Here is a 22,530-nt window from a genome sequence, read left to right as displayed (position 1 = left end):
GATAGATCCATAGTGAGAAAGACAGTTCCGAGGATCTCCCATATCTGTGTCACCGAGCGAGCATTAAGATGTACGAGCATTGTGAACATTTTTGTTTACGCATGCATGCTGCCGGCCCGTGTCCCTTTTATGTGTGTGCATGTGTGTGTGTATGTGTGTGTGAGGGTTTCTGCGTTTGACAGTGTATATGAAAGAGATTAGTCCACGAGGCAGAGCTGCTTCTCTGATATGGAAACAAACTGCGGCCGGCTTTTATCTGCTCTGCTTGGGCTTAGATCTGGTAGGCTTGCGAGCTAGGGGGGAGGAACGCATACTCGCAGCATGTTCCCTGCACATTTACACACACAAACACACACACACACACACAGGAGTACACGCATGCATGCAAATGTGCAGACATAGATACTGCACGCACGCACGAAACTACACACGCATACTTCCAATGCCATGATATTTTTATATTAGTTTGTGCTTTGATGTGTTTCTGTGCATAATGGTTTATAGTGGTGTATCCACGACCACGTGTCTCCTTTCTCTTAATGTGTGTGTCTGTGTGCGTGTGAGTATGCTAAACAACAAGTCACGTTATCACATAAGCATTCAACTGGTTGTCTCCATCGTGTAGATGCAGTAAGCTGTTAGACACACACAGAGAGAGTGTGTTTTCATGGCGCTTTTAGCAGCCTCTATGGATTAAAGTTAAGCTTCAACCTCAGCGATGTTTCCCAGAGGGCACAAAAGGTCCTAACTCATGTAAATTAACACACTGACTGACTAACCAACATGTGACAGTGTGATTGACAGTCTAATCTAAACCACAGGTTGCCAACTGAATGACAAATAAACTCTGCGACGTCCCGACTGAACTAACAAGCCACTTTGCTAACACACTGGTGCTGCAGCATCACTGGCTGCTTCTTTCAAAGGAACCCTTCACTTCTTATTTCCACGTGTCGGACGGCCTGTCTGCAGCCTCTGCAGAACTTGCCAGTGTTTAGTGTATCCCTGTAGCCAGCTGTCTGCTTTACTTCCTTCATGTACTGATGTCAGAATAACCAGTAGTAACAGGAAGAGGATCTACAAGGGGAGTTCGGCTGAGGTAAGATTAAGTTTCTTCTCTCCTCCTGGGACGTTATCAAAGCTGTCGGTTGTGAGAGCTGAAGGCTGGATGTTCGACAATGTAAGCACTAAATACTGTAAAAATAAAAAAAGCAGGGATGCAAGTTATGAAAGACATCTGAATTGATTAGAAAATTATGAATAAATGAGTCAAAGTGTTTGTTTTCATTAATTCATTCAATACACTGTTTATACAGCAAAAGAAATGTAATATCTGTAATGAATAAGATCATAGTAAGATTAAGGATATTCCTTTTGCACACATGAACGGCATATTAGACATGTTTTGTGTACAACTGATTTATGACTCACTCACACTACATTTCTGCAGTATTTTTAGACATGCATGGTGATCCAGCTGCTTCATACTGCTTTCCGATGTTATGCTGAAAAGACACGCCTCTTCACCACATGTTTACTGTGTACAACCAACAGTTACAAACACAGTCTTACAGGTAAACAAGCGTGGTCCAAACATCTGTATATCCAGTAAAGGAATGCAAAGGTAATAGCCAACCAAAGCGAATAAATGATTGCACAGCGGTAAAAATTGAGACAAATAGAAGGACAAACATTATTTTGTAATTGTGACGAAAAAGGAAAACTCATTGACTGAGTGACCAATAAAATAAATAAACGTCTGCCAAGTTGACTGACTGACTGCCATGTTTATCCACTGCTTTGCAGCTGCTCCGTCCTGCAGTGAAAAAGACTAGTTGTCCATGACGCCCGGGGTGCCAAAATGCGTAACCGTGCCAATTCTGTGGTTACCCACTGAGAAGAATGGAGGGAGGGTAGAGGAGGAGGAGAAGAATGAAAGATAAGAAACAGTAGCAGCAAGGCAGCACTGTAGGGGAAGTGGAAGAGGAGGTGATGCAAAGAAGAAATGAGGAGCATGACGGGGGACGGCAGGAGATAGAGGGAGATACGATGGATAAAATGGAGGGGTGAATAGAGAGATAGGAGATGCAGCAAACAAAAAGATGGAGTGACGGTGAGAAATAGAGATGAAAAAGGAGGGGGAAAAAATGAACGCGATAATGTCTGTTTATAGTAGACATTTGGATGAGTAGGTAGTTGGTTAGTAGTTTCTTTAATAGTAGTTTTGGGCAAAAGTTAAAAAAAAGACCTGCACACCGTACTGATAGTTTATACATTTAACAGTGAGACGCTTCCATCTCACAAAGATCTTTGTCAGGTACAGTTTAATAATATTATAAACAGTATTTTAAACCATTCGTCTACAAGCTACTTCAAAATCAATTGAGCTGAAAAGCACTACTTTTAAAATGATGCTCCCTCGAGAGAACATTACAGTAAAACAAACTTTGGCTGCACTGTAACGGTGATTTATTACAGTGGTGGCTTTTTTTTAGACGTGCCACAGAATTGCTAATGCTCGCAACATCTCTTAATATTTCAAAAGCTTAAGTTAAATGGACATCAAGGACTTCTAGATGATGAATAAGATACTCTGAGTGTCTTTATAACGTAAACTATCCCTTTAAAAACCGACCAGCAGATGTATCCACTCTAGATTTAAGTGCTCAAATGTCTGGCAAGCTTGCTAGCATAGGAGAGCAATAATCACTCACTTACACAGACACCCACACACACCCACACACACACACACACACACACACACACACACACACACACACACACACACACACACACTCTAAGACCCTGCTGGGTAGAGGAAAGCTGAAGACGATGATGTCATGACATAAACAATAGCTCATTCAGCTTGGCGCTGGTGGTCAGGAAGCTAGTCCGTGCTTGAAGGACAACATCTGTAGATGGGGGGAGAGGGAGAGAGAGAGAGAGAGAGAGAGAGAGAGAGAGAGAGCGGGAGAGGGGAGGAGAACTACAGCCGACATCCAAAATCCTCGGTTCATCCTATAACTCATACTGAGCTGTGGAAGAGCACCGGTAGAGTCTGACGAACAAATCCCAGCAGTTAGCTGAGCAGATCATGTCGGAGGTCGGTGTGCATCTTATTTGGTATTGCTGTAGGTTTGTACTGTAGCTGTAGAAATTGAGGAGAGGGGGGGGGGGGGGGGGGGGGGTGGTTGCTAGAGAACAAGCCACAAGGATTGTATACTGGCAAACCAAACACGCCTATAGCCATAGTTCAGGTTACATTGCTGTTCCCATATGGTTTATGTTACCACCTCCCCCCCTTTCAGTGGCTCTCATCTGTCTTCCTCAACCCTCTTTTGTGCTATTGAGGTAATTAAGAGTAAGAAAATAGTGTCAGCTGGTGCCGCCCACAGTCCCCTTCACAGAGTGGATGAGTTGGTGATAATAATGTAAAATCTCAGCTGGATTTTTTTGAGCTGCAGTGCTGCTGCTGAGTTCACCGAAGTGATCCAAGCACCTTATACCACTGTGTTAATCTCTCACATGAAACCACGACTCGAGTCCTATAAATTCTGTATACTATCATATATTAATCCAGTCAAGAGCTCCAGGTCTGCTTCACACGCTGTGCTGTCTGGATTTAGCATGCTCTGTCACTACTAACAGGGAAAGAGGGCATTTCATTTCAAGTGCAACAACTTCTGCTTAAACAGTCCCACTGACTGTATAAAAATGTAAAAGCTCTCCTTCTGCAAATTTTAGTGCTGCCTTTTTTTGGTTGTTGTAGTTGAATTCTATTGTGTGAAACTAGCGTCACGCTGAAGTGCACAAATCTATCCAACCCTTGCAAGAAATATGTAGACTAACCTACATTTGTCCCACCTGCTGTATATTGGTTGATTGGTCGGGTCGACAGGCAGCATTTGTTTGTCAAATGAGTGTCGTTGTTGTATGTATGAACAAAATACTTCCTTTATCCCAACCAGTCACTCCATCCTCCATCCCCGAAAACCAAACCACCCTGCCCCCTCTCAAGGGCTCACAGCTGGGTCTCACCAGGCTCACGCCACCTGCTGGTTAAGCCAAGGTCACAGCACATTCATTACTATTTAGGATTACACTACGATATCTACACAAAGCTCCCATTGCTGCTGGCTGCTACTGGACACACGTAAATCTGTCGCCTGTAATCTACATTTTCATCCAGATGTGTTTGACGTGCACCAAGGCAACAGCCTGGTCCTGTTTGTGTTGTACATTGTTATTACACAGAAATGCCCTTTAGACTGTGGCAGATGTTATGTACATGTTTGTTGATGTTCTCTCCAATTTGAGTGTTGATGGAGGATAAAGGTTACTCGATGTGTGATCCTTATGTTTTGGACTTACAACAATCACCTTTCAAACTGTGTTGCTGAAGTCACTCTCTCTCAGGTCTTACATGATTCACAATATATTAATAAAAAATTAAACTAATAATATCAGATGATGAGTTATGGATTTTGAAACATTGCCCAACCTTTCTATTACCATAACACTTATATTTAAAGCCAAACTCCTGTCAGATGCCTCACAACATGCCCAAGAACAATTGATGTTATTTCAATCTCAACACTAGTTGAAAAATGTTTGGAGGTATACTTTACAGACCCTATTAGAAAATGATTTCACCCCTGATAGAGCCAACCAAATAAAGAATGAAGGGCTGAAAGGAAAGACATAATCTGCATAATAACATAAAGATCCTGATGTAAGGGATTAAAAGAAATCTAAACCAGGACTCATCCTTACCTGATGGAGTTGAGCAATGCTCCACACCCCTCCATGGCTCCTTGGGAGTCTGTATGGTATCCATTAGGGATGGCCCAGCGTCCAGGCTGACTCAGCACAAACTCTGACCTGCTCCCTGGGATGGTGGTCCTCAAGGGGCTTCCTCCTACTCCAGCCACAGCTCCGGCTCCACGTTCCCCATCACAGCCTGGGGCGTCCGGTCCAGCCTCGGCCCCTTCTTGCTCCTCAACAGTTGCCAGCTCCAGCTCCAGAGGTTCAGGGCCCTGTAACAGCGCCCTCTGTTGGATGAGCGGCGTCAGTGGCGCCTCGAAGCTGACGCAGCTGTCCGTCTCGTCTGTGAGTGACAGCACGTCCAGAGAGTCCAGGCTGCTGTAGCAGGTTCCTCCCCTCAGCAGAGCGGACTCGACGATGCGCTCGAACGTGGAGCTGAAGCCGTCTTTGTTATCCACCCTGCTTTTCTCTCTCTCCTCCTCCAGCTCAATCTCGTCTTCCTCATCTTCCTCCTCCTGCGCGTCGACCTGCTCAACGATCTGCTCGAACGCCGAGCTGAAACTGTCCTGGTTTTCTTTCCCATCTCCCTCCTTCTGGACCTCCTCCTCCTCTTCCTCCACTTCTGTGTCGGCCTGCTCTACAGTAGTCTCAAAGTTAGAGCTGAAAGTGTCAAAGTGTGTCTGAGTCCCCCCCTCATCACCTGCTTCATCTTCCTCACCAGCCCCATCATCGTCTTCATTCCCACCTATACCGTTCGCCAGTCTGTATCAACACAGAGAAAGACAGAAAAGAAAGGTGTGAAATATCTTCGGCATATGACTTAAACATACAGCAGGTTCTTTGTTGTGATTTGCATGCAGGCAAAGCAGATCATTCATATTCACCGCTGAAATAATTCTTCATTCAGGAGAAGTATACTCAATGGGCAAATATTTCAGCTTGAATAGTCATACTGACAATTGAAGCAGGATGAAAGATGGAAAAAGCACAGTCCAATTTGCTGCGTTGTGAATAGCTGGAAGCACATCTCCCCTCGTCTGTCACAGCTCCACTATTTCATTCCTTTTATTTAGCGGAATATAAACTACTGTACTTCTGCTGTGCTGTACTGTACTAATATCTACTGTAGTGCTCTGAGATTGCTGCTAATGGACGGAAATGAGTCATTAATGAGTTTCATCACAGACTGATAAAGCAGCTTCATGTAAGTGTATAAAGTGAATCTTTCTATCAGTGCCTGTATGTTTTTTTGTGTACTTCATAACACAAGAATCACTGATGAGTCAAGTTTTTTTTTTTTTTTCTTGCTTTTTTTGATGGATTTTGGTTATTTAAATCAACCACACTGAACATCAGGTCGTAAAGTTTCAGCATTTTCATAAAATTTCTTTTTCATCACTTTTGCTCAAACAGAAAACCACTAATTAGAACAGAATTGAACTTTTCACCTACCGACCTCGACCTTCTTCTGGTGTTTTTTTAGAAAATCTTGCTCTTTAAAAATTAGACGATTTTCTTTCGCTCGCTCTCGCTCTCGCTCTCTCTCTCTCTCTCTCTCTGTTTGTTTTCCTCTCCGCTCATTTAGTCGAGGCTTTTTTTGCCTATTCATTGTTTTTAATGCAAGTGAAGCACATTAGGCTAATTATGTACCACAGAACCACACTGGGAAAACAATCTGCCATTACAAATATTCAGCATGGCGGTGGCACTCTATTACGGTCTGCGCAACCATAAAAACACAGAAACACAGTGTTTGGTGACTATAAAAAAAAGGCCTAACTGAGTCAGTCTGTTTATCAACATGAAAGCTGATAAAAAAGTTGATAAACAGCTTATGAGATACTGGGTGCTGCCTCAAAACTGCTCCAGTTTTGATGATTTTGTCATAGTCACACCATAAAACAGCATGTATGAAAATATACTTTAGCATACTTTAATATCTAAAGGTCAAAAAATGTGTCAGCAGCACAGTATCCTAACAGAGTGATGAATTAGTGAACTAACCGGCCAGCTTGTTGAGGATGAGTTGCCTCCTCCTCCGTACACGGTTGCATCTCTTCATTCTCTTTCCCCTCCTCTTCTTCTTTCATCTCCTCCGCTGCGTGTGCTTCCTCCTCCCCCGTTGAGCTCACCTCTACATTTCTACATCCCTCCTCTCTCATCCCCTCCCTCTCTCCCCCCGCCCCTCCGTCTGTCTGTTGATCCTCATCGCCGACGCTGCCTACCTTCTTTTCTTTCGACTCTCCCTTTCCTCCCTCATCCTTTATTTCTGCCCTCCCCTCTATGTCCCCCTGTTCCTCCTCCTCGCCCTCTCTGATCTCCGCTTGTTGTTTCCCCTCCTCTATCGCTATCTCGTCCTTCGCCCCGGCCCCCGTCTTGTCCTGCTCTGCCTGGTTGTGAGAATCTGCGGGTGGGTCGGTGGTGGAGGCGCTGGTTGTGTTAGGCTCCACTGGGCTCTCTGGTGGGGTGGGAGAGGGCAGAGCCTGCCCCTCATGGGTCATGGTGCTCCTCACTAAAGGGGGCGGCTGTCCACTCAGGCCAGAGATGAGGACCAGAGCTTCAGATCAGCAACCAGGGAGGACCGTCTGAGGAGAAAGAGAAGCAGACAGGAAAACGGAGGAGAAAATGAGCAATGTTAATAACAATAGTAATAAAAGAGGAGTGTGTCAGTGTCAGGAAATGAATAAAATATCTCCAGACATTTGCTTATTTCTAGTTCTTATTGCTAACCACAAAGGTCACCTTCGAGAAAAAAAAGGGATCAGCTGTTTATACGTGTATTACAAGGTGTGTTTATGTGTGTGTGTTAGACAGAGAGAGATGCATATGTCTGGAACACTTTGTCCTCTGCACCAGATGATCCCAAAACAGCTCTGAAAGGAGGGCAGGAAAAGGTAGAAAAAAGTAGAAAGCAGAGGGATAGAGACAGACATGCAGCGTGGCACAGAGAGAGATTTGTTTAATAAAGCCCAGCTGATTCCTGTCAAAATCATCCCGCAAGCTCATCCCGCTCCCTCCGTCTATGTGGATATTTCACAGCTGAATAACTATCCGTTTCCATCACTGTTGCTTTGCCTGTGTGCGCGCTATATAAATGCGTGATAGCACCCTGAGATTTGAACATGTATCCTAATAGTCCACTGTTACTCTCTTGTACTGTTGGCTGAGCAGTCGAGACCTCCGCAGGTCTTCTTCTATCATTACTGAGACTCAAGGGCAAATGCTAATGAGCAGCTCCTAATTACAGCTCTGCACAGCTAGTTATGTGTGACTTAATGCTGGCTTTTGATATATTATTCTTTCACTGAGAAATAATTGATTTATGTTGTGGAGTGTTAAAAAAAAAAGTGAAATTAGTCTTTTTTCCATACACTTGTGAATTGTGTAAGGAATTTTATGAGTGATGAAATGATTAGCTGAGACGATTAATGAACTGACTGAAAGTAAATCCCCATTGATTTGTATTGCTGATTAATCAGTGAAGTCTTTGTTAAAATGTGAGGATTCACTGCTTTTCTCTGTTTTATATCACTAAGTGTTGAAATACTTTGGGCTTTGGACTGCTGATGAAACATGAAAAGCTTTTGAAGACTTTGAATTATGATCAACACTTTTTTTTTAGAAAGTATTTTCTGTCTTCAATCAAATCATCAAACAAATAACGAATGAAAAAAGTTGATTAGTTGCAGCTCTACATTAAATAGTTGGTGATATGATTTAAATCAACGTTATTAATGATATAATCTAATAACAATAGCTTTATGATACTGTTACATAGCACCAACATGTAAAATCAAACAGAAAACACACCGACTGACTGAGATTGAACGTTAACTCTTGACCTTGAAAACAGCAGTTGGCAACAAATGTCAACACGAGGCCCATTAGTCTCTTTCTCTGGAGCTTTCTAACATATCACATGATCTTCGAGCTCAAGAATGAACTTTCCGTCTCAAATTTGGACGAGAACTGACAACTGGGAGAATTTCATCTGCCGAGGAACATTTTGTGATACAGTAGAAACCTCCAGAGCCGCTAATAACGGACCACGCAGTGAGATTGTTTCGACAGCTCCGGTTGATGTTGATTGGGAACGACTGTGTGTGCTCTACCGTCCGCTGCGTTACATCACACCTCCGCAACTTAAATAAGTATTAGGAAGGACACCATTTTTGTAAAACAATACCATTATCATGACACTGGAGTGGAAGTCCGTTTTGAATTACATCCCAGCTCTATTGTTACATATTTCCCTTTTCACAACTGGACCCTGTGTGATGTAATCATGCAGGATAATGGACAGAAGACTATTTTACCACTGTAAGAATAACAGTCATGTAAATAATCTGTGTACGTGTGTAACTATTGCTGCAGTTTATTTTACTATGGCATCGATCAAGCCAAAAAGCAATTACTAAAACTGGTGACGCACATTTCATTAAAGCCTAAACCTGCAGCTGGGTGAAGTGTTTGGATTGTGTTTTTGTTGCAGAGTGCAGCCAGGAAGTGGCTCTGTCTGCCTGATATAAACACAGTCCAGAGACACACTGGATGCTCTGCTGAATCATCCGCAGCAGGGGATTCGCAGCACAACTGCAGTAAAATATTTACTGGGATTCAAGGCTTTTCTGATGGCTTGCAGATGCAGGTAAAGAGCTAGTTAGGCTGAAATAAAACCCTGAACCCTGCCAGCGAACCTCTGTGGTTTCTCAGGAGGGAAATTTCAGGCATTTCTGCTGTATTTTGATATCAATCATCAATCATGGTAGAGAGGAAAGATTTGTGGCAGACTAGGAGGCGAGCCAAATTTGTATCTGTGATGTTGGAAGTGCTTTGGCGTCGCCCTCGAGCACAAGGACCCACACTAAATGTTTCATCAGAGCTGCAAAAGTATGATGCAAATGATGTAGAGAAACCCGAAAAGAAATCGGTGTAAATTGCTCCCTTTTTTCAAGCTCGCCTCCTTAATCGCAGCAGACCGTTCTCCTTTCCTTCCCGCTTTACCTTGTCACCTAAAACGGCCAAGCTCTCAATCCCGATCCCTGTGAGACGCTCTCAAAGCCAAGAATAGGAGATTAAGTGAATAACTCAAGAATGACTAAAAAACTTCTGTCAGGCTGAGAAAATGCAGAACAAGTTTTAAAAATACAGCAAAAACATTCCTTGCTTATGTTTTTGTTTTATTTTTTTTACAACAAAGTGCTGCGTGTCTCTGCTGGCGTCTTCTGATTCTTCTCACGCTGACTGCTGTGTGCAACCATCTCAAAGGACACTATGACTGATCCCCCAACAAATTCTTTCTGAATATGTGATCAGCGATTGGCCGACTCATTCTTCTTCTTTTTTTCTTCTTTTTTGGCAAGAGGGAGCATGGGAATCGTTGGCATTATCCAGTCACCGAGCTGCTCGAGTCTATTAAATTTGCAGAAACATCATATGGCACTTTAAAGTCACGGATCACATGTATTAACTGCGTTATGACTAAGAAAGATGCACCTTAAAAAACTCTCTAATAAATCTATTTTCATGACTGACTCATTCCTGGATTAGTAAGTGCTGCTTAATTAGAATGAGCTCAAACAATCCGAAACCCAGATGCTGAATATTTCAAACACATTTTCGACTCTCTGTTTATCGGAGCTCAAATTCATGCACGCGTACGAGCCGTAATGCAAACAAGCACAATTTGCATCCGTTTATGCGATTACACATTACGTGTATTTGCACATATTAACACACAGTCAAATGCGCTCTCACACACACACACACACACACCTAAACAGTAACACATCTCCATAAATGGAAACAGTGAACAGTTATGAAACCAGACATGGAAAGTGTGAATTCTGTGTGTGTGTGTGTGTGTGTGTGTGTGTGTGTGTGTGTGTGTGTGTATGTCTCCAGTGTCCTGTTTCTCTCCCACTCTCTCCTCTTCATCTGTTCCACATTATGTTTTGTGCTATCTCGCAGTCTAACTCTCTCTCTCTCTCTCCCTCTCTGCTCTGTCTCAGCCTCTCATTTTGCAATAATTGAGGTAAATGGGTCTTAGCCAGCAGAAAAAGAGGTCTGTGGAAGTGAGCAGCTGCTGAGGAGAGTGAGAGTAGATGTGCTCAGACACCTCGTATGGATGGATGGAGAAAACACAGCCGACGACAGTGAGAGGTGTCTGAGTGTGTGTCTGTGTATGTGTATGTGTCTGTGTATGTGTGTATGTGTATGTGTATGTGCATGTGTATGTGCATGTGTATGTGCATGTGTATGTCTGTGCCTGTGCCTGTGTCTGTGTGTATACAATAGCGATCAAGAGAGACTTATTGCATTCCACTTTTGTCAGCAGAACACTGGGACTCTTAAGCCTTATCAATTTCCTTTAATTGCGATCTGACCATCTGCCAATCATGTGGACGACACACACACACACACACACACACACACACACACACACACACACACACACTAAACATATAAGCCACCGCTCCAGCGACGATGACGACGGATAAAAGGCTGTCTCTTGTGCCTTTTATTTATTTATCTCTATCTGTCTGCCTGTCTTTCTGTCTCGCCCAGACACACACACACACACATACGCACACACACACCCACACACTCTGATGCGCGCACAAACACACGCAACAAAGTACGCAACTGACACAGACCATGGCGTAATTTATTGATCCCTGAGACACAGAGCCGCAGTCCTCTGGGAGTTTCTGGCGATAAGCTTGACTGGTTTCTATAGGCGGAGAGAAGCCAAAAAAACAACTAAGGTGATCAAACTGGAGGCTTTTTAAATGAAAGGGACACAACTTCTCCACAGTGAGGCCAGCCAGAGGTGGTGCTGAAGCTACTGCTGCGTTATGTTCTCGACCTCATTCAGATTCAACTTCAGATTTAGTTATTTGAGTTTTTATGAAAAAATACTGTTGAGTGAATTCTTAACACCTGACTTAGTTGTAATGATCAACTGCAGCTAAACAAATACCTTTGGATTATTAAAGGAGCAGTATGACACTTTCATGAAGTTTGGGGTTACAGATGTAAACAAGGCTGACTAAAAATCAAAGCAATATAGGCTGAGATATTCTGACTTTTTGTCACGGGTAAGCTTTAAAACGGCTTGCTCTTACATGTAGAATTAGCTGAGTTGCTGAAGCTGTAATGATATCCTTTACACAGAAGTGTCAACATACCCGTGGCAAGATGGCTGCAAATTCATAGTTACTGTCAATAACATTTAAAAGAGAAAGATGTGACACTGACAGAATGTGTTTAAAATAGTTACTGCAGTCTAAATTCAATATATTGGAGAGAGTTGTCCCCCTCTGTTCCCTCCTCTTCAAACTCAAAGCTCAGGTGTGTTTTTAAGGTCAAGTTGAATCTACCTCAGCTGATCCACTTTGTTTGCTTCCATTGTTTCACAACCCCGGGTGTCGAAATGGGCGTCAACCTCCTCTCACATAAATACATGAAATTAACTCGACCTCTTAACACCACATTAAATGTTGGTGCCACGTAATGTGTTAAAATGACGTGACAGCAGCACGATCGGGTCGAATGGGCTGAATCACGCAGAACAAAACAAAAGCAGACGTTCAGCACCGGGATGGAAATTTCAAAGGAGGCCGTACATATTTTATGAGTTAGTACAGTAAATAAATGACATAATGGTCCTCTAATTGAAACATTAACACTACAATCGAGTTCAGCTGATTTAAAAGGCTGCTTTGTTTGTTTGTATATCTGCAACGTGTTAGCTAAATGCTCCAAATGAACAACAGCAGGAGTACTGAGGCTGTTTAGACTGTTTGACTACGAGCTTATCCAGTGATGTCAGCGTCTTCAATAATGAATGAATGAACACCAGTCGGAGTAACAGTCTGCTTACATTACCTGAACACGTTAGACTTTACCTGCCTGGTTGATACCGACGCCCTTCAAAACTCCACGTCTCATGTTCTTCACGCCAGCTTTCTATTAAACATCTGTAGCACCTCGAACCCTGATGAAATCTTCGGGGGTCATTTTTCTCTGCGTTAACAGAGCTCCTCCTGTTTTACACAGGCTGAGTAATCCTCGCCGCCACTTGTAAACATTGTGTGTAAAATCAGCGGGGTTTCCATTTAAGCATTTAATAAAAATATAACAACTGCCTTTAAGCGGGGCACTTATCGACCCGCTACTCAAGCAGACCGTGAGCAGATGTTACCGGCGGTGACTGAATCTAACTAACGGGGCGAGATTGAGAGAGGAGTACCTGGGATTATCTGAGAGTTAAACAAATGATAGAGAGACACAATAGAGAAGTAAATCATGTGGCACAGTATGATTCAGCTAACAGTCCTTAAATATGAACTGATGTAACATTACAGGAATTTACATTTTGATTCGTAAAGCCTTAATCTGCTTAATCCTGAATATCTATCTATCTATCTATCTATCTATCTATCTATCTATCTATCTATCTATCTATCTATCTATCTATCTATCTATCTATCTATCTATCTATCTATCTATCTATCTATCTATCTATCTATCTATCTATCTATCTATCTGCAGACATCCCTGTTGGACATCACTGCAGCACTTTTTACTTTTCACTGAGTTTAAATGGTGGAACAAGCAGCCAATTGACGATTTTTTTTTACTTGTCTGACCTCATTTACCTTTGTTGAGCTGCCCGCATTCATTTTAAACAAAAACACTTGTGCAGCTCTTTTGTCTGAGCTGCGTGCCACCGCGAGGGTTTCTTACCAAGAGGCAGCGCCACGATATTGACAAGTGGTGTCAAGGACACAATGTTGGTGCTTCACTGCAGTTAAGTTAATTATATCATCTTCTAAAATGTAGATAATATGATAAAAAATAGTTAGGAAACAGTACGGGGCAATGCAGCAATGGAGTTGTGTAACTGCTGCATGTGAAGTAGTCACTATCCCTTTTTTTGGTTAATGTTTTGCAGCATTGTAGCTTTTTATGAGGCAGTTTACAGCAGAGGAAGATAGTCAAGAGAAAGAGAAAGAGAGATAAAACACAGCCAAGATCATAGAGTGAAAACTAGACCTTCAGGACATCCTCATAAATACATCCATCAGGTGATAATTAGATATCTGAATTAATTTATGACGCTATCAGCTGACTGGATGATAATCACATCTGAATGTTGAGGATGCAGATGGGAAGCCTTCCAAGTAAACGTATACATCCTCTCCCCCTCTCCCCCTCTGTCAGCGCTGCAGTCTCATACTATAAGTGACCCACTGACCCTGATCATAATATGCAGGCTGGATGCAGCACTGGCACTGCAGCACACACACACACACACACACACACACACACACACACACACACACTCACGCAGAGATTTACAGTCACCTTTTAAAAATGCTGTTGTGTTAAAAGCGCACATGCAGACAGACAGAGGGGGGAAAGAAATCATTTCCTGGTTGTTAGCCTGGGACGGGAAAGCAGGAAAATACAGAGTTGGAAGTGGTCCAGGGGTGTTTCCTCGCCTGCCTGCCTGCCTACACGTCACACCAGCATGACCACAGACCCTCCAACTAGCCACACCAGCCCAGTGGAGCGTGACAGCCAGCCAGCATCCCCCCAAATCACCCCAATATGTCACTTCTGTGCCGTCAAGGTCAACCGTCCGCTCGCATTTTGTCAGTCTAAACGCTTACATCTAAATACACACTCACAGTAATGTGGTGATTTATCATCTTTTGGGGCAAATTCCCCAGGGTGCTTCTTTTTTGACATGCAAATCCTCTCTTTTTATACATGCACACCAGGCAACATGACATTGCTGCTTTTGAGAAAATGGATTTTGGGAAAAGTGCAGGGGTGTTTTCAATTTTGGGGGATTTCTATGTAAATAAAAAATAAATAATTTATATCACAATGTTGCAGCTCATAATAATATATTCTCTCAGCATGGTTTGACAGTGTGAAATGTTTTATTTTGTTGGGTTTTTCAAAAATGTTGCATCCTGATTACGGTGTCTTCGGTATTGATCTGGATCGCCCACTCGTGCCAATAAGGTCATTAGAGTGATTAAGAGAAGAGAAAGACAGCAGGAGAGAAAAAAAGGAAGTGATAAACAGTTTGGGCTGGAGCTTTCTGCTGCTGCTGCTGCTACTGCTGGTGCGTCTGGATGTCTGACACCTTGAGTTCAAGATGAATACATCGAAGAGAAAGCTGCACTTGCCTGGGAGAGCCCACAGTTGTGTCGGGAGGGGAATGAATTACAATGGATCTAGACCAGACATGTAAATGTCTATAATTAAGATAATAGGGACTTTGCTTTCGCTATGAGAAATAAGCTGCTATCAAACACCTGTTTTAAAGAAGCCACCCACATCCCGAAGAAGCAGAGATAGTCCTAGGCCAATAGCTCTGTCTAACACTGCCAGAAATCTCTCCATTTCTCCTCTATGCTCCCCTCTATCTTTGCCTGTGTTCATGTATGGTGAGTTTATACTGCTCTTAATGTTCATTATAGCAATTGTTATCTAATATGTTATTAGCATAGTATCCCAGTTGGAGCATACTATAGTTGTGCCTTTAAATGTGCACTGGATAGCTTTAAATATGGCTACTGTGTTCTTTATCCAAAGTGTCTCCAGATACACTTAAAAAGACATAAACAAACACCAGATAGAGAGGGCTTATTGTCTCCCTCCTCTCCCAGTGTGTGTGTGTTTGTGTGTGAGAACGAGAGCCATGTTCTCCCAGCCTCCTCGAGCCAGTAACCATGACAACAGGATGGCTGGGAGACACGGTTCAAGCTCAATTGAGGCCGGTGTCTTTCTTTTCCTCCAAAATAGACCTTGGTCGCGTTTCAAGACCGACTTGTCCTCTTAAAAGCGGGAGAGGAAACGCTTTTCTCTTCCTCTTCTCAGGGGACAGGAAGAGAAGGAGAGAGAGAAAGAGAGAGAGGGAGAGAGAAGGGATATAAAAACACACCTCTATAAATCCCACGGCCCGTACGGTGCATATATCTTTCAGCCTATATTAGCCCCAACAAACACTGCTGTCCTGAGAGCCCTCCTCTGTGTGCAGTTTTTTTTTTTGGTCACATTACTAAGAAAAAAAACCCACACAGCCTCCACGAGAAATATGCCCCAGAGAAGTAAAATACGTGATATACCCAGCATGGACTCTGGTAGACGTGTGAGATATTTGGCGCTACCAGAGACAGACTAGCTGTTAAAAAATAAAAACACTTTAACAGAATAACGGCTTGACTCACCGGTACAAACACGTCCGGTCCCAGCCCGAAAAGGAGAGTTTAGCGGCGGGCAGTGGTGGTGGTCCTCTCCTCTCTTCTCTCTCTCTCCCTCTCGTCTCTGTACATCCACACCGGGGGGAATAACACTGACAGACGGGCTCTTTTTTTTTTCTTCCTCCCCAGCTGCCCCCCTCTCTCACCGGTGTGCGCGCGAGACCGTCGTTAACGGCCGCCACAGACCGCAGGCAGCTCGAGGTGTAGTCTCGCGCCTCCGCTCGAGCTGGTGGCGGCGGAGAGCGATTACCGAGCCGGACTGATGAATGGATGGATGAACGGAGGCGTCCTCCCCGTCTCCTCCTCCTCTCTGTGGAGCCTCTGTGTGTTTGACTGGCAGCTGAGAAATAACTCCGCTCCTCCGGCTGCTGCTCGAGGTAGGAGCTGTGTGAGCGGGACGTGTCTGGAGGGGCCTGTTGATATCAGACACACAGCAGCCCGCAGTGAACATTAGCACACGCATTGACTCAAGTCCCTTTTGCTCTCTTACCACTGCTGATATAACAGTCCACACTTGAAATGTAGTAAAATACCATTAAAACCCAGTTTGAAGCCCCCCCTCCAGACAAGCTTTGAGATCCATATACTCTACTTTGAATAATAATTTGTGTCTAATATAGTTTTTTTCCCCATTTAAATTAACTTGTTTAAAGTCCATGAAATTACATATCCTCATTCTCCCTCATTAAAAACTCCAGAATCTATGAATATGCAAATTCATTTCATAAGTTTTCCTGCTTGTGCACTGTAGGATTCAAGTTTCCACATCTCACTTGTGGTAGTTGAATATTGCATCAGAATTGGCTCCAAAGTAGTTGTGATATAACAAATCATGCCCGTAGATCCACCACTTTAACTTAGATTCTCTGTGAGCACATAGGAACTTTGTACTTTCTGCAGATTAATGTGAAAACAGGCCTCTAGTGTCAAACTCTGCACATCCATCATTCTGCACAGTGAAGCTCAAACATCCAAATGAAGGAACAAGAAGAAAAACATGTTTTTTGATTGGACTTAACTTTATTAGAGCGGAGAGGGCAAGTGAGTCCAGTACTGAGGTCCAGAGATGCCCACAGGACATTGGGAGGGTTCCAGGATATCCTCTGAAAGATGTCTTATTCAACTGTACATTTATTTATTTCATGAGACATTAGCATGAGAGGAGTCTTGACTGCATGGGGAAAATGGTTCGGGGACTGACCATAAAAAAGACAACATGCAGATGATTTACAGACCGTCAAATAATGCTGTCCAAGGTCTAAAGTCCTGCAGCTGTCATATCCAGGATATTGGTCATGCTGTAGTTTGGTTTAGATAGGAATTTGTTGTCTACGAGGGAAAACATGACCTATGAAACAGTCAATAGCCTGCTTTTATAGATTGTCATTTAACCATGGTGCTCAATAAAACAACGCATTTAAACTCTTTAAATCCTGAATAATCCCTGACAAGTGATGAATCTGTTGGCATGATGAACTGTCTATAAAAATGTAAATGTATGTTGTCATCCTATATTTTATTACTTTGTCATTCTATAGAGGACTGCACTGTTGGCATGCTGGGAATTAAATGCTCTACAGCCTCAGTCAGAATAGCAGCATTAGCAAAATATCTACAATAGAGTTGTTCTCCATGCTAATCATCTGCAGGCTCGTGCAGGACTGGAGCCTTCGCACACATTGGACGAGACGGAGGATACACCCTGTTCAGGTTTTCAGACACGGAAAATATCTTAATGAAATTCTTGCCATTTAAACATACCCTTTACAGTTGCTCTGACACTCATTACTTATGGTATGCAGTATTTTTCTGCTGATCTTTGAAAGTTCCTTCTTCTCTAAAGGTGCATGTTATTCTGTTGAAGACTGTCAACACTCCTTCTTTTGTGGTGGGACTGTAATTACAGCCTACCCAAAAGAGAAATGCTACTAATTAAACCATTGCGAAGAAGACAATCGTTTATGTGGGCTGGAGAACAAAGATGAATAAGCTTTCAGTGCCAGCTGACACTTTGAGAAAAAAATGCTGATTTATTATTAATAGACTTTACATGTTTTTGTCTTTTTTATTTATGCATTATATGTGTTTGCGCTCACTTGCTTCTGTCAAGATGAGGAATTGATTGGGTGTCTGATTTCCACTCATGTATTAGAGAGAGAGAATCATAGAGAAGGTGCGGTTTGAAATCTGTAAGATTGTTCTGTCAACAGGCAATTGATGTCTGCTGTGAGTCTGTGATGATGGGGCGATATTCTGTCTGCTGGACATAAGAGGAATAAGACAAAATGTTAAAATCCTTGGATTTACTGACGGCTGGCACATGTTATAATGATCTTCTGTCCATTCTGCCCTTGATAAAGCATAGAGGACATTTCATCCACTGTACAAAAATATGCCCCCCCACACATATTTCACTCCCTTTCAATCTGCTCTTTTCACTCTCCTTTATCTCCCACGTGTACAACCTGCATTGTTAAATTAACCAGAGCCAGCTCAAGCCATTTGTATTGTCTTTATAAGATACAGTGTTTTGACAGTACCCTCTTGTTGGGGCAACTCAAGGTCATAAACAGAAGCACAGCAGTAGTATACAATCAGACATATGGCATCGTCTGCTGCCAAAATCTTACAGTGTTTTTCATCTGGGATCTTGAACACAAACCCCTTCAAGATGCAAAGACAGTGCCAAGCTTTAATGTGACGTTTGCATGGATTGAGAACCTCAGCCTACCAATCTAGTGATCTCCAATGATCAATAGCGCATTAGAAGGACGCATGGAGTGGGTGAAAAGATAGGATTAAGAAGAAGAGAGAGATGTGGAAAGAAATAGCGAGGAGGTGGACAGAACAAAAGAACCTGGTGTGTGTTTGAAGACAAGGGGAGGAGAAGGTTAGAGAGGCGAGGCCCACAGTGAGACAGGTAGGGGGCAGGGAGGGAGGGAGGTAGGGAGGGAGGGGGTTATGCAAGGAGAGAGATGGAGAGGAGGGGAGGGGGGGGATGAAGATGACAAAGAGGATGCACAGATGACCGGAGAGAGAGAGGGAGAGTGGTGGAAATAGTTTGGGGGAAACCCACTGCAGACGCAATGTCAATCCTAATTACTAATTCATTAACCTGCCGGGCTCCCCTCCCCCTCCTGCATCCAAACACACACACACACACATCCACAGACACACACACACACATACACCCACATGAACTCGCTGCTCCCTGTTCTGTCCCTCATCCGTGTCCCAAGAGAGGCTGAGGGATGGATGGAGAAATGAAGAGGTGTGTCTGCAGCTAAGTGACATCTGCAGGGCCGTGATGGCGGCAACGTGTTGGGAACACTGGAAGTCCCTGATGTGACAATGGGAGGGAGGGGAGTGTGGGAGGGGAGGGGAGTAGGGGGAGGTAACTGGTGAGGAGAAAAGCTAACAGCTTGCATTTTGGTGTGCTGGGGTGGGTGGTCTGCTGTGATGGTGCACATAAGTGTGTTAATGTGTGTGCGGCTGGGGTGTCAGAGTATGTATATGTATGTGTGTCATCATGCATGCTCTGACGTGTGTGTGTACATGTGTGTGCGTGTGTGTATGGATGTGTGTGTGTGTGTGTGTGTGTGTTTGCAATTATATGGTTTGCTGGCATGAGGGTGTGTGTGCATGTGTGTTAGCATATTAAACGAAAGCAGGAAGTGTGGAATATAAATCAATATGCTGATGTTGGTGTGCTCAAGTAATAACATTGTGAGTGTAATCAAAGCAAGGGGGAGGTGCCAGACAGACTGATGGTGTGTGTCTTTAGTCTCCATTGCAGAACTCCTTGCTCTTTGTGTGTGTTTGTGTGTGTGTGTGTGTGTGTGTGTGTAGGCGACAAAAGTGCACACATGTATTTCAGTGTTCACACACACCAAGACCTCCTGCAGCATTCCTCTGCACATGCTCACACGTACAACTCAATATGAAGATAGAGATGCAACTGTGCACCCACAAGGACACATATTCATGCACCTGAGCGTACGCGCACACACATACACACACACACCTAGAAGAGGATGCAGTGCTGCTGACTGAGGTGGATTTAAAGGGAGAAATCCTCTAAACGAGCATCGATCCGCAGAGTTTACAGCGCTGGCTCCGTCTGCCACGGCAGGCCAAACAACAGGGAGCTCTGTGAGACAGCTGGGGCGCACACACACAGGCAGGAGGCACTGCAGGCACACATACAACACACAAACACACACACACATCGCAATATGTGTGCGCACATGGTGTAGGTCTTTGATTCTGATCACAGGACTTCACAGCAGACTGTGCTTTAGAGTGTAAGTGTAAGTGTGCGTGCATCTCTGATATTTGATATTAAATTCAAATGCGTGTGTGTGTGTGTGTGTGTGTGTGTGTGTGTGTGTGTGTGTGTGTGTGTGTGTGTGTGTGTGTGTGTGTGTGCGTGTGCAGATTCACTGCTGAAGATGAACACAACAGTTCCTTCAGAATCTTTACAAGCTGGTTTCACTGATCATGAGCCAAATCTCTCATGGCAACATTTAAGAAGTTGTGTCCTATATGAAAAAATGGAATAAATAATTTCCGTATCCTTGTTTTGCAGGAGAGATAAAAGCTGCTCGTGCAGTGTTTATTGAAAGTAAACAACAGGAGACCCGGATAAGCTGTTTTTAGCTTAATACTCTGCAATAAGAGAAATGTTTAGCAGATATATCTATATGGACTGCAGAGAAATAGTTCTTTCTGGGATCATTTTCACTTGCTGCACTAAAAGGAATTTCTTTCGACATTTATTACCGCCTGTCCTAGATAAGAAGATCAATACCACTCTCATGTTATTGCATGAAGCATGGAGGAGAAGATGATAAACAAGTCAAAGCCCTGCATGAAAAAATCCCACCTAAAGAAAAGTACACAAGTAATAATAATATTTAAATGTACCTAAATATTACAGCAGTGGTTTGGTCCCTCTGATATATTATTATATATGACATCATTAGATTATTAATACTGAAGCATCAGTGTTAGAGCAGCATGTTACTGTTGTAGCTGCTGGAGGTGGAGCTAGTTTCAACTAGCTGTAGTTTAGTCCAGTGGTTCCCAACATAGGTGTCTGGCCCCTCCAAAGGGTCACCAGATACATCTGAAGGATCGTGAGATGATTAATAAAGAAGAATAAAGAAAAAAATACAAATAATGGACTTTTTAACTTTTGAACATTTATTGAACTGAAACCATTTGAGAAGTTTAGAGGGGAAAAAAACACTATTTGGTGGAGCTGCTAACAACTCATAGACATCTGAAATGTGAGCCCAACAACAGACTGCTTTTTGTAAGACATCAAAACCTTCATCTGAAAAGTAATTTGTATCTAAAGCTGTCAAATAAATGTAGTGGATAAGAATATTGCGATGCGATATTTCCCCTCAGAAATATAGTGCCGTAAAATGTCACATTAGACAATACATAAATTAATGAGCTTTACTGGTGTTAGTAGGCACATTTAGAACATTGGACAGAGCCAGGCTAGCAGTTTCCTCAAGCCACCAGTGTTTATGCTAAGCTAATCGTCTCCTACCTCCAGCTCTGTACTGGATGCACAGAGATGATAGTGGTATCCACCTTCTCATCTAACTCTGACAGACAGGACATAGGCATAGGGCATATTTACCAAAATGTATAATTATTACTTTAATTCTAAAAGTAGATAGATGTCAAATTACAAAATAAAAACCTGCGGATGTTACAAGGTCAGTAGTTCTTTTCTAAAAGTGAGCAGCTAAAGATAAATATGTTTGTCACCATCACTGGGCATCATCAGTATTATAAGCTTCCTTTAGCTTCATTACATAGCTGTACGGCTTTGTGTCAGCCTCCAGTGATTCCCTCGACAACCTCATCAGCATTCATTACCAGTGAAGATGAGGGGGACACGGCGTGTCAGCACATGTGTGTGTGTGTGTGTGTGTGTGTGTGTGTGTGTGTGTGTGTGTGTGTGTGTGTGTGTGTGTGTGTGTGTGTGTGTGTGTGTGTGTGAGAGTGAGTATTTAAGTGTGTGGCTCTCATCTGGGTCATTATATCCACAGGCATGAAAAAGCGGGTTACAATGACACACATCTCTCCACGTGACAGAGGCAAATAGAACAGAGAGGAGGAGGGTCTTCACTTAAGCATCAGTCACTTCCACCTGTGACCACTTGTCCTTAAGACTGAGCTGAAAGGTGGAAGCAATGAAAAAGAGACTGCAGGTGTGTGTCTATGTGAGAGAGATTGAAGGAAAACAGCAAAATGACAGTACATCTATGTATGTGTATATATATACATACATACATACATACATCATGAAGAGCTGCCTGTTTGTTTATGGAAAAATCCATTCTTTGTTTATTTGTGTTCACACATGTGTGTGTAAGTGTGTGAGAGAGTGTGAGGGAAAGACAGCCAGACAGACAAAAAAGGAAAACACTGGCGACCCTGCCAACGTGGTGACAGAATG

The 22,530-nt window shown here is 43.1% G+C and overlaps 1 protein-coding gene across 1 annotated transcript in view; it reads right to left on the bottom strand.

The window, feature by feature from the left end:
* The window catches only part of psd2 (pleckstrin and Sec7 domain containing 2), a 35,549-nt gene extending 18,303 nt beyond the window's left edge, over window positions 1-17,246 (bottom strand). The window contains exons 1-3 of the mRNA XM_062426280.1: window positions 16,017-17,246; window positions 6,769-7,349; window positions 4,774-5,526 (exon numbers count right to left, since the gene is read on the bottom strand). Coding sequence (XP_062282264.1) covers window positions 4,774-5,526; window positions 6,769-7,265 — 1,250 coding nt within the window. The 5' untranslated portion in view covers window positions 7,266-7,349; window positions 16,017-17,246. The remainder of the gene's footprint in view (window positions 1-4,773; window positions 5,527-6,768; window positions 7,350-16,016) is intronic.
* Between the last annotated feature and the right edge of the window lie 5,284 nt (window positions 17,247-22,530).

The sequence above is a fragment of the Scomber scombrus genome, chromosome 9 (genome assembly GCF_963691925.1).
Source record: "Scomber scombrus chromosome 9, fScoSco1.1, whole genome shotgun sequence".
NCBI classification, from domain to species: domain Eukaryota; kingdom Metazoa; phylum Chordata; class Actinopteri; order Scombriformes; family Scombridae; genus Scomber; species Scomber scombrus.
The sequence above is the reverse complement of the archived record's forward strand: the minus strand, read 5'-3'. Positions and strand labels throughout refer to the sequence as shown.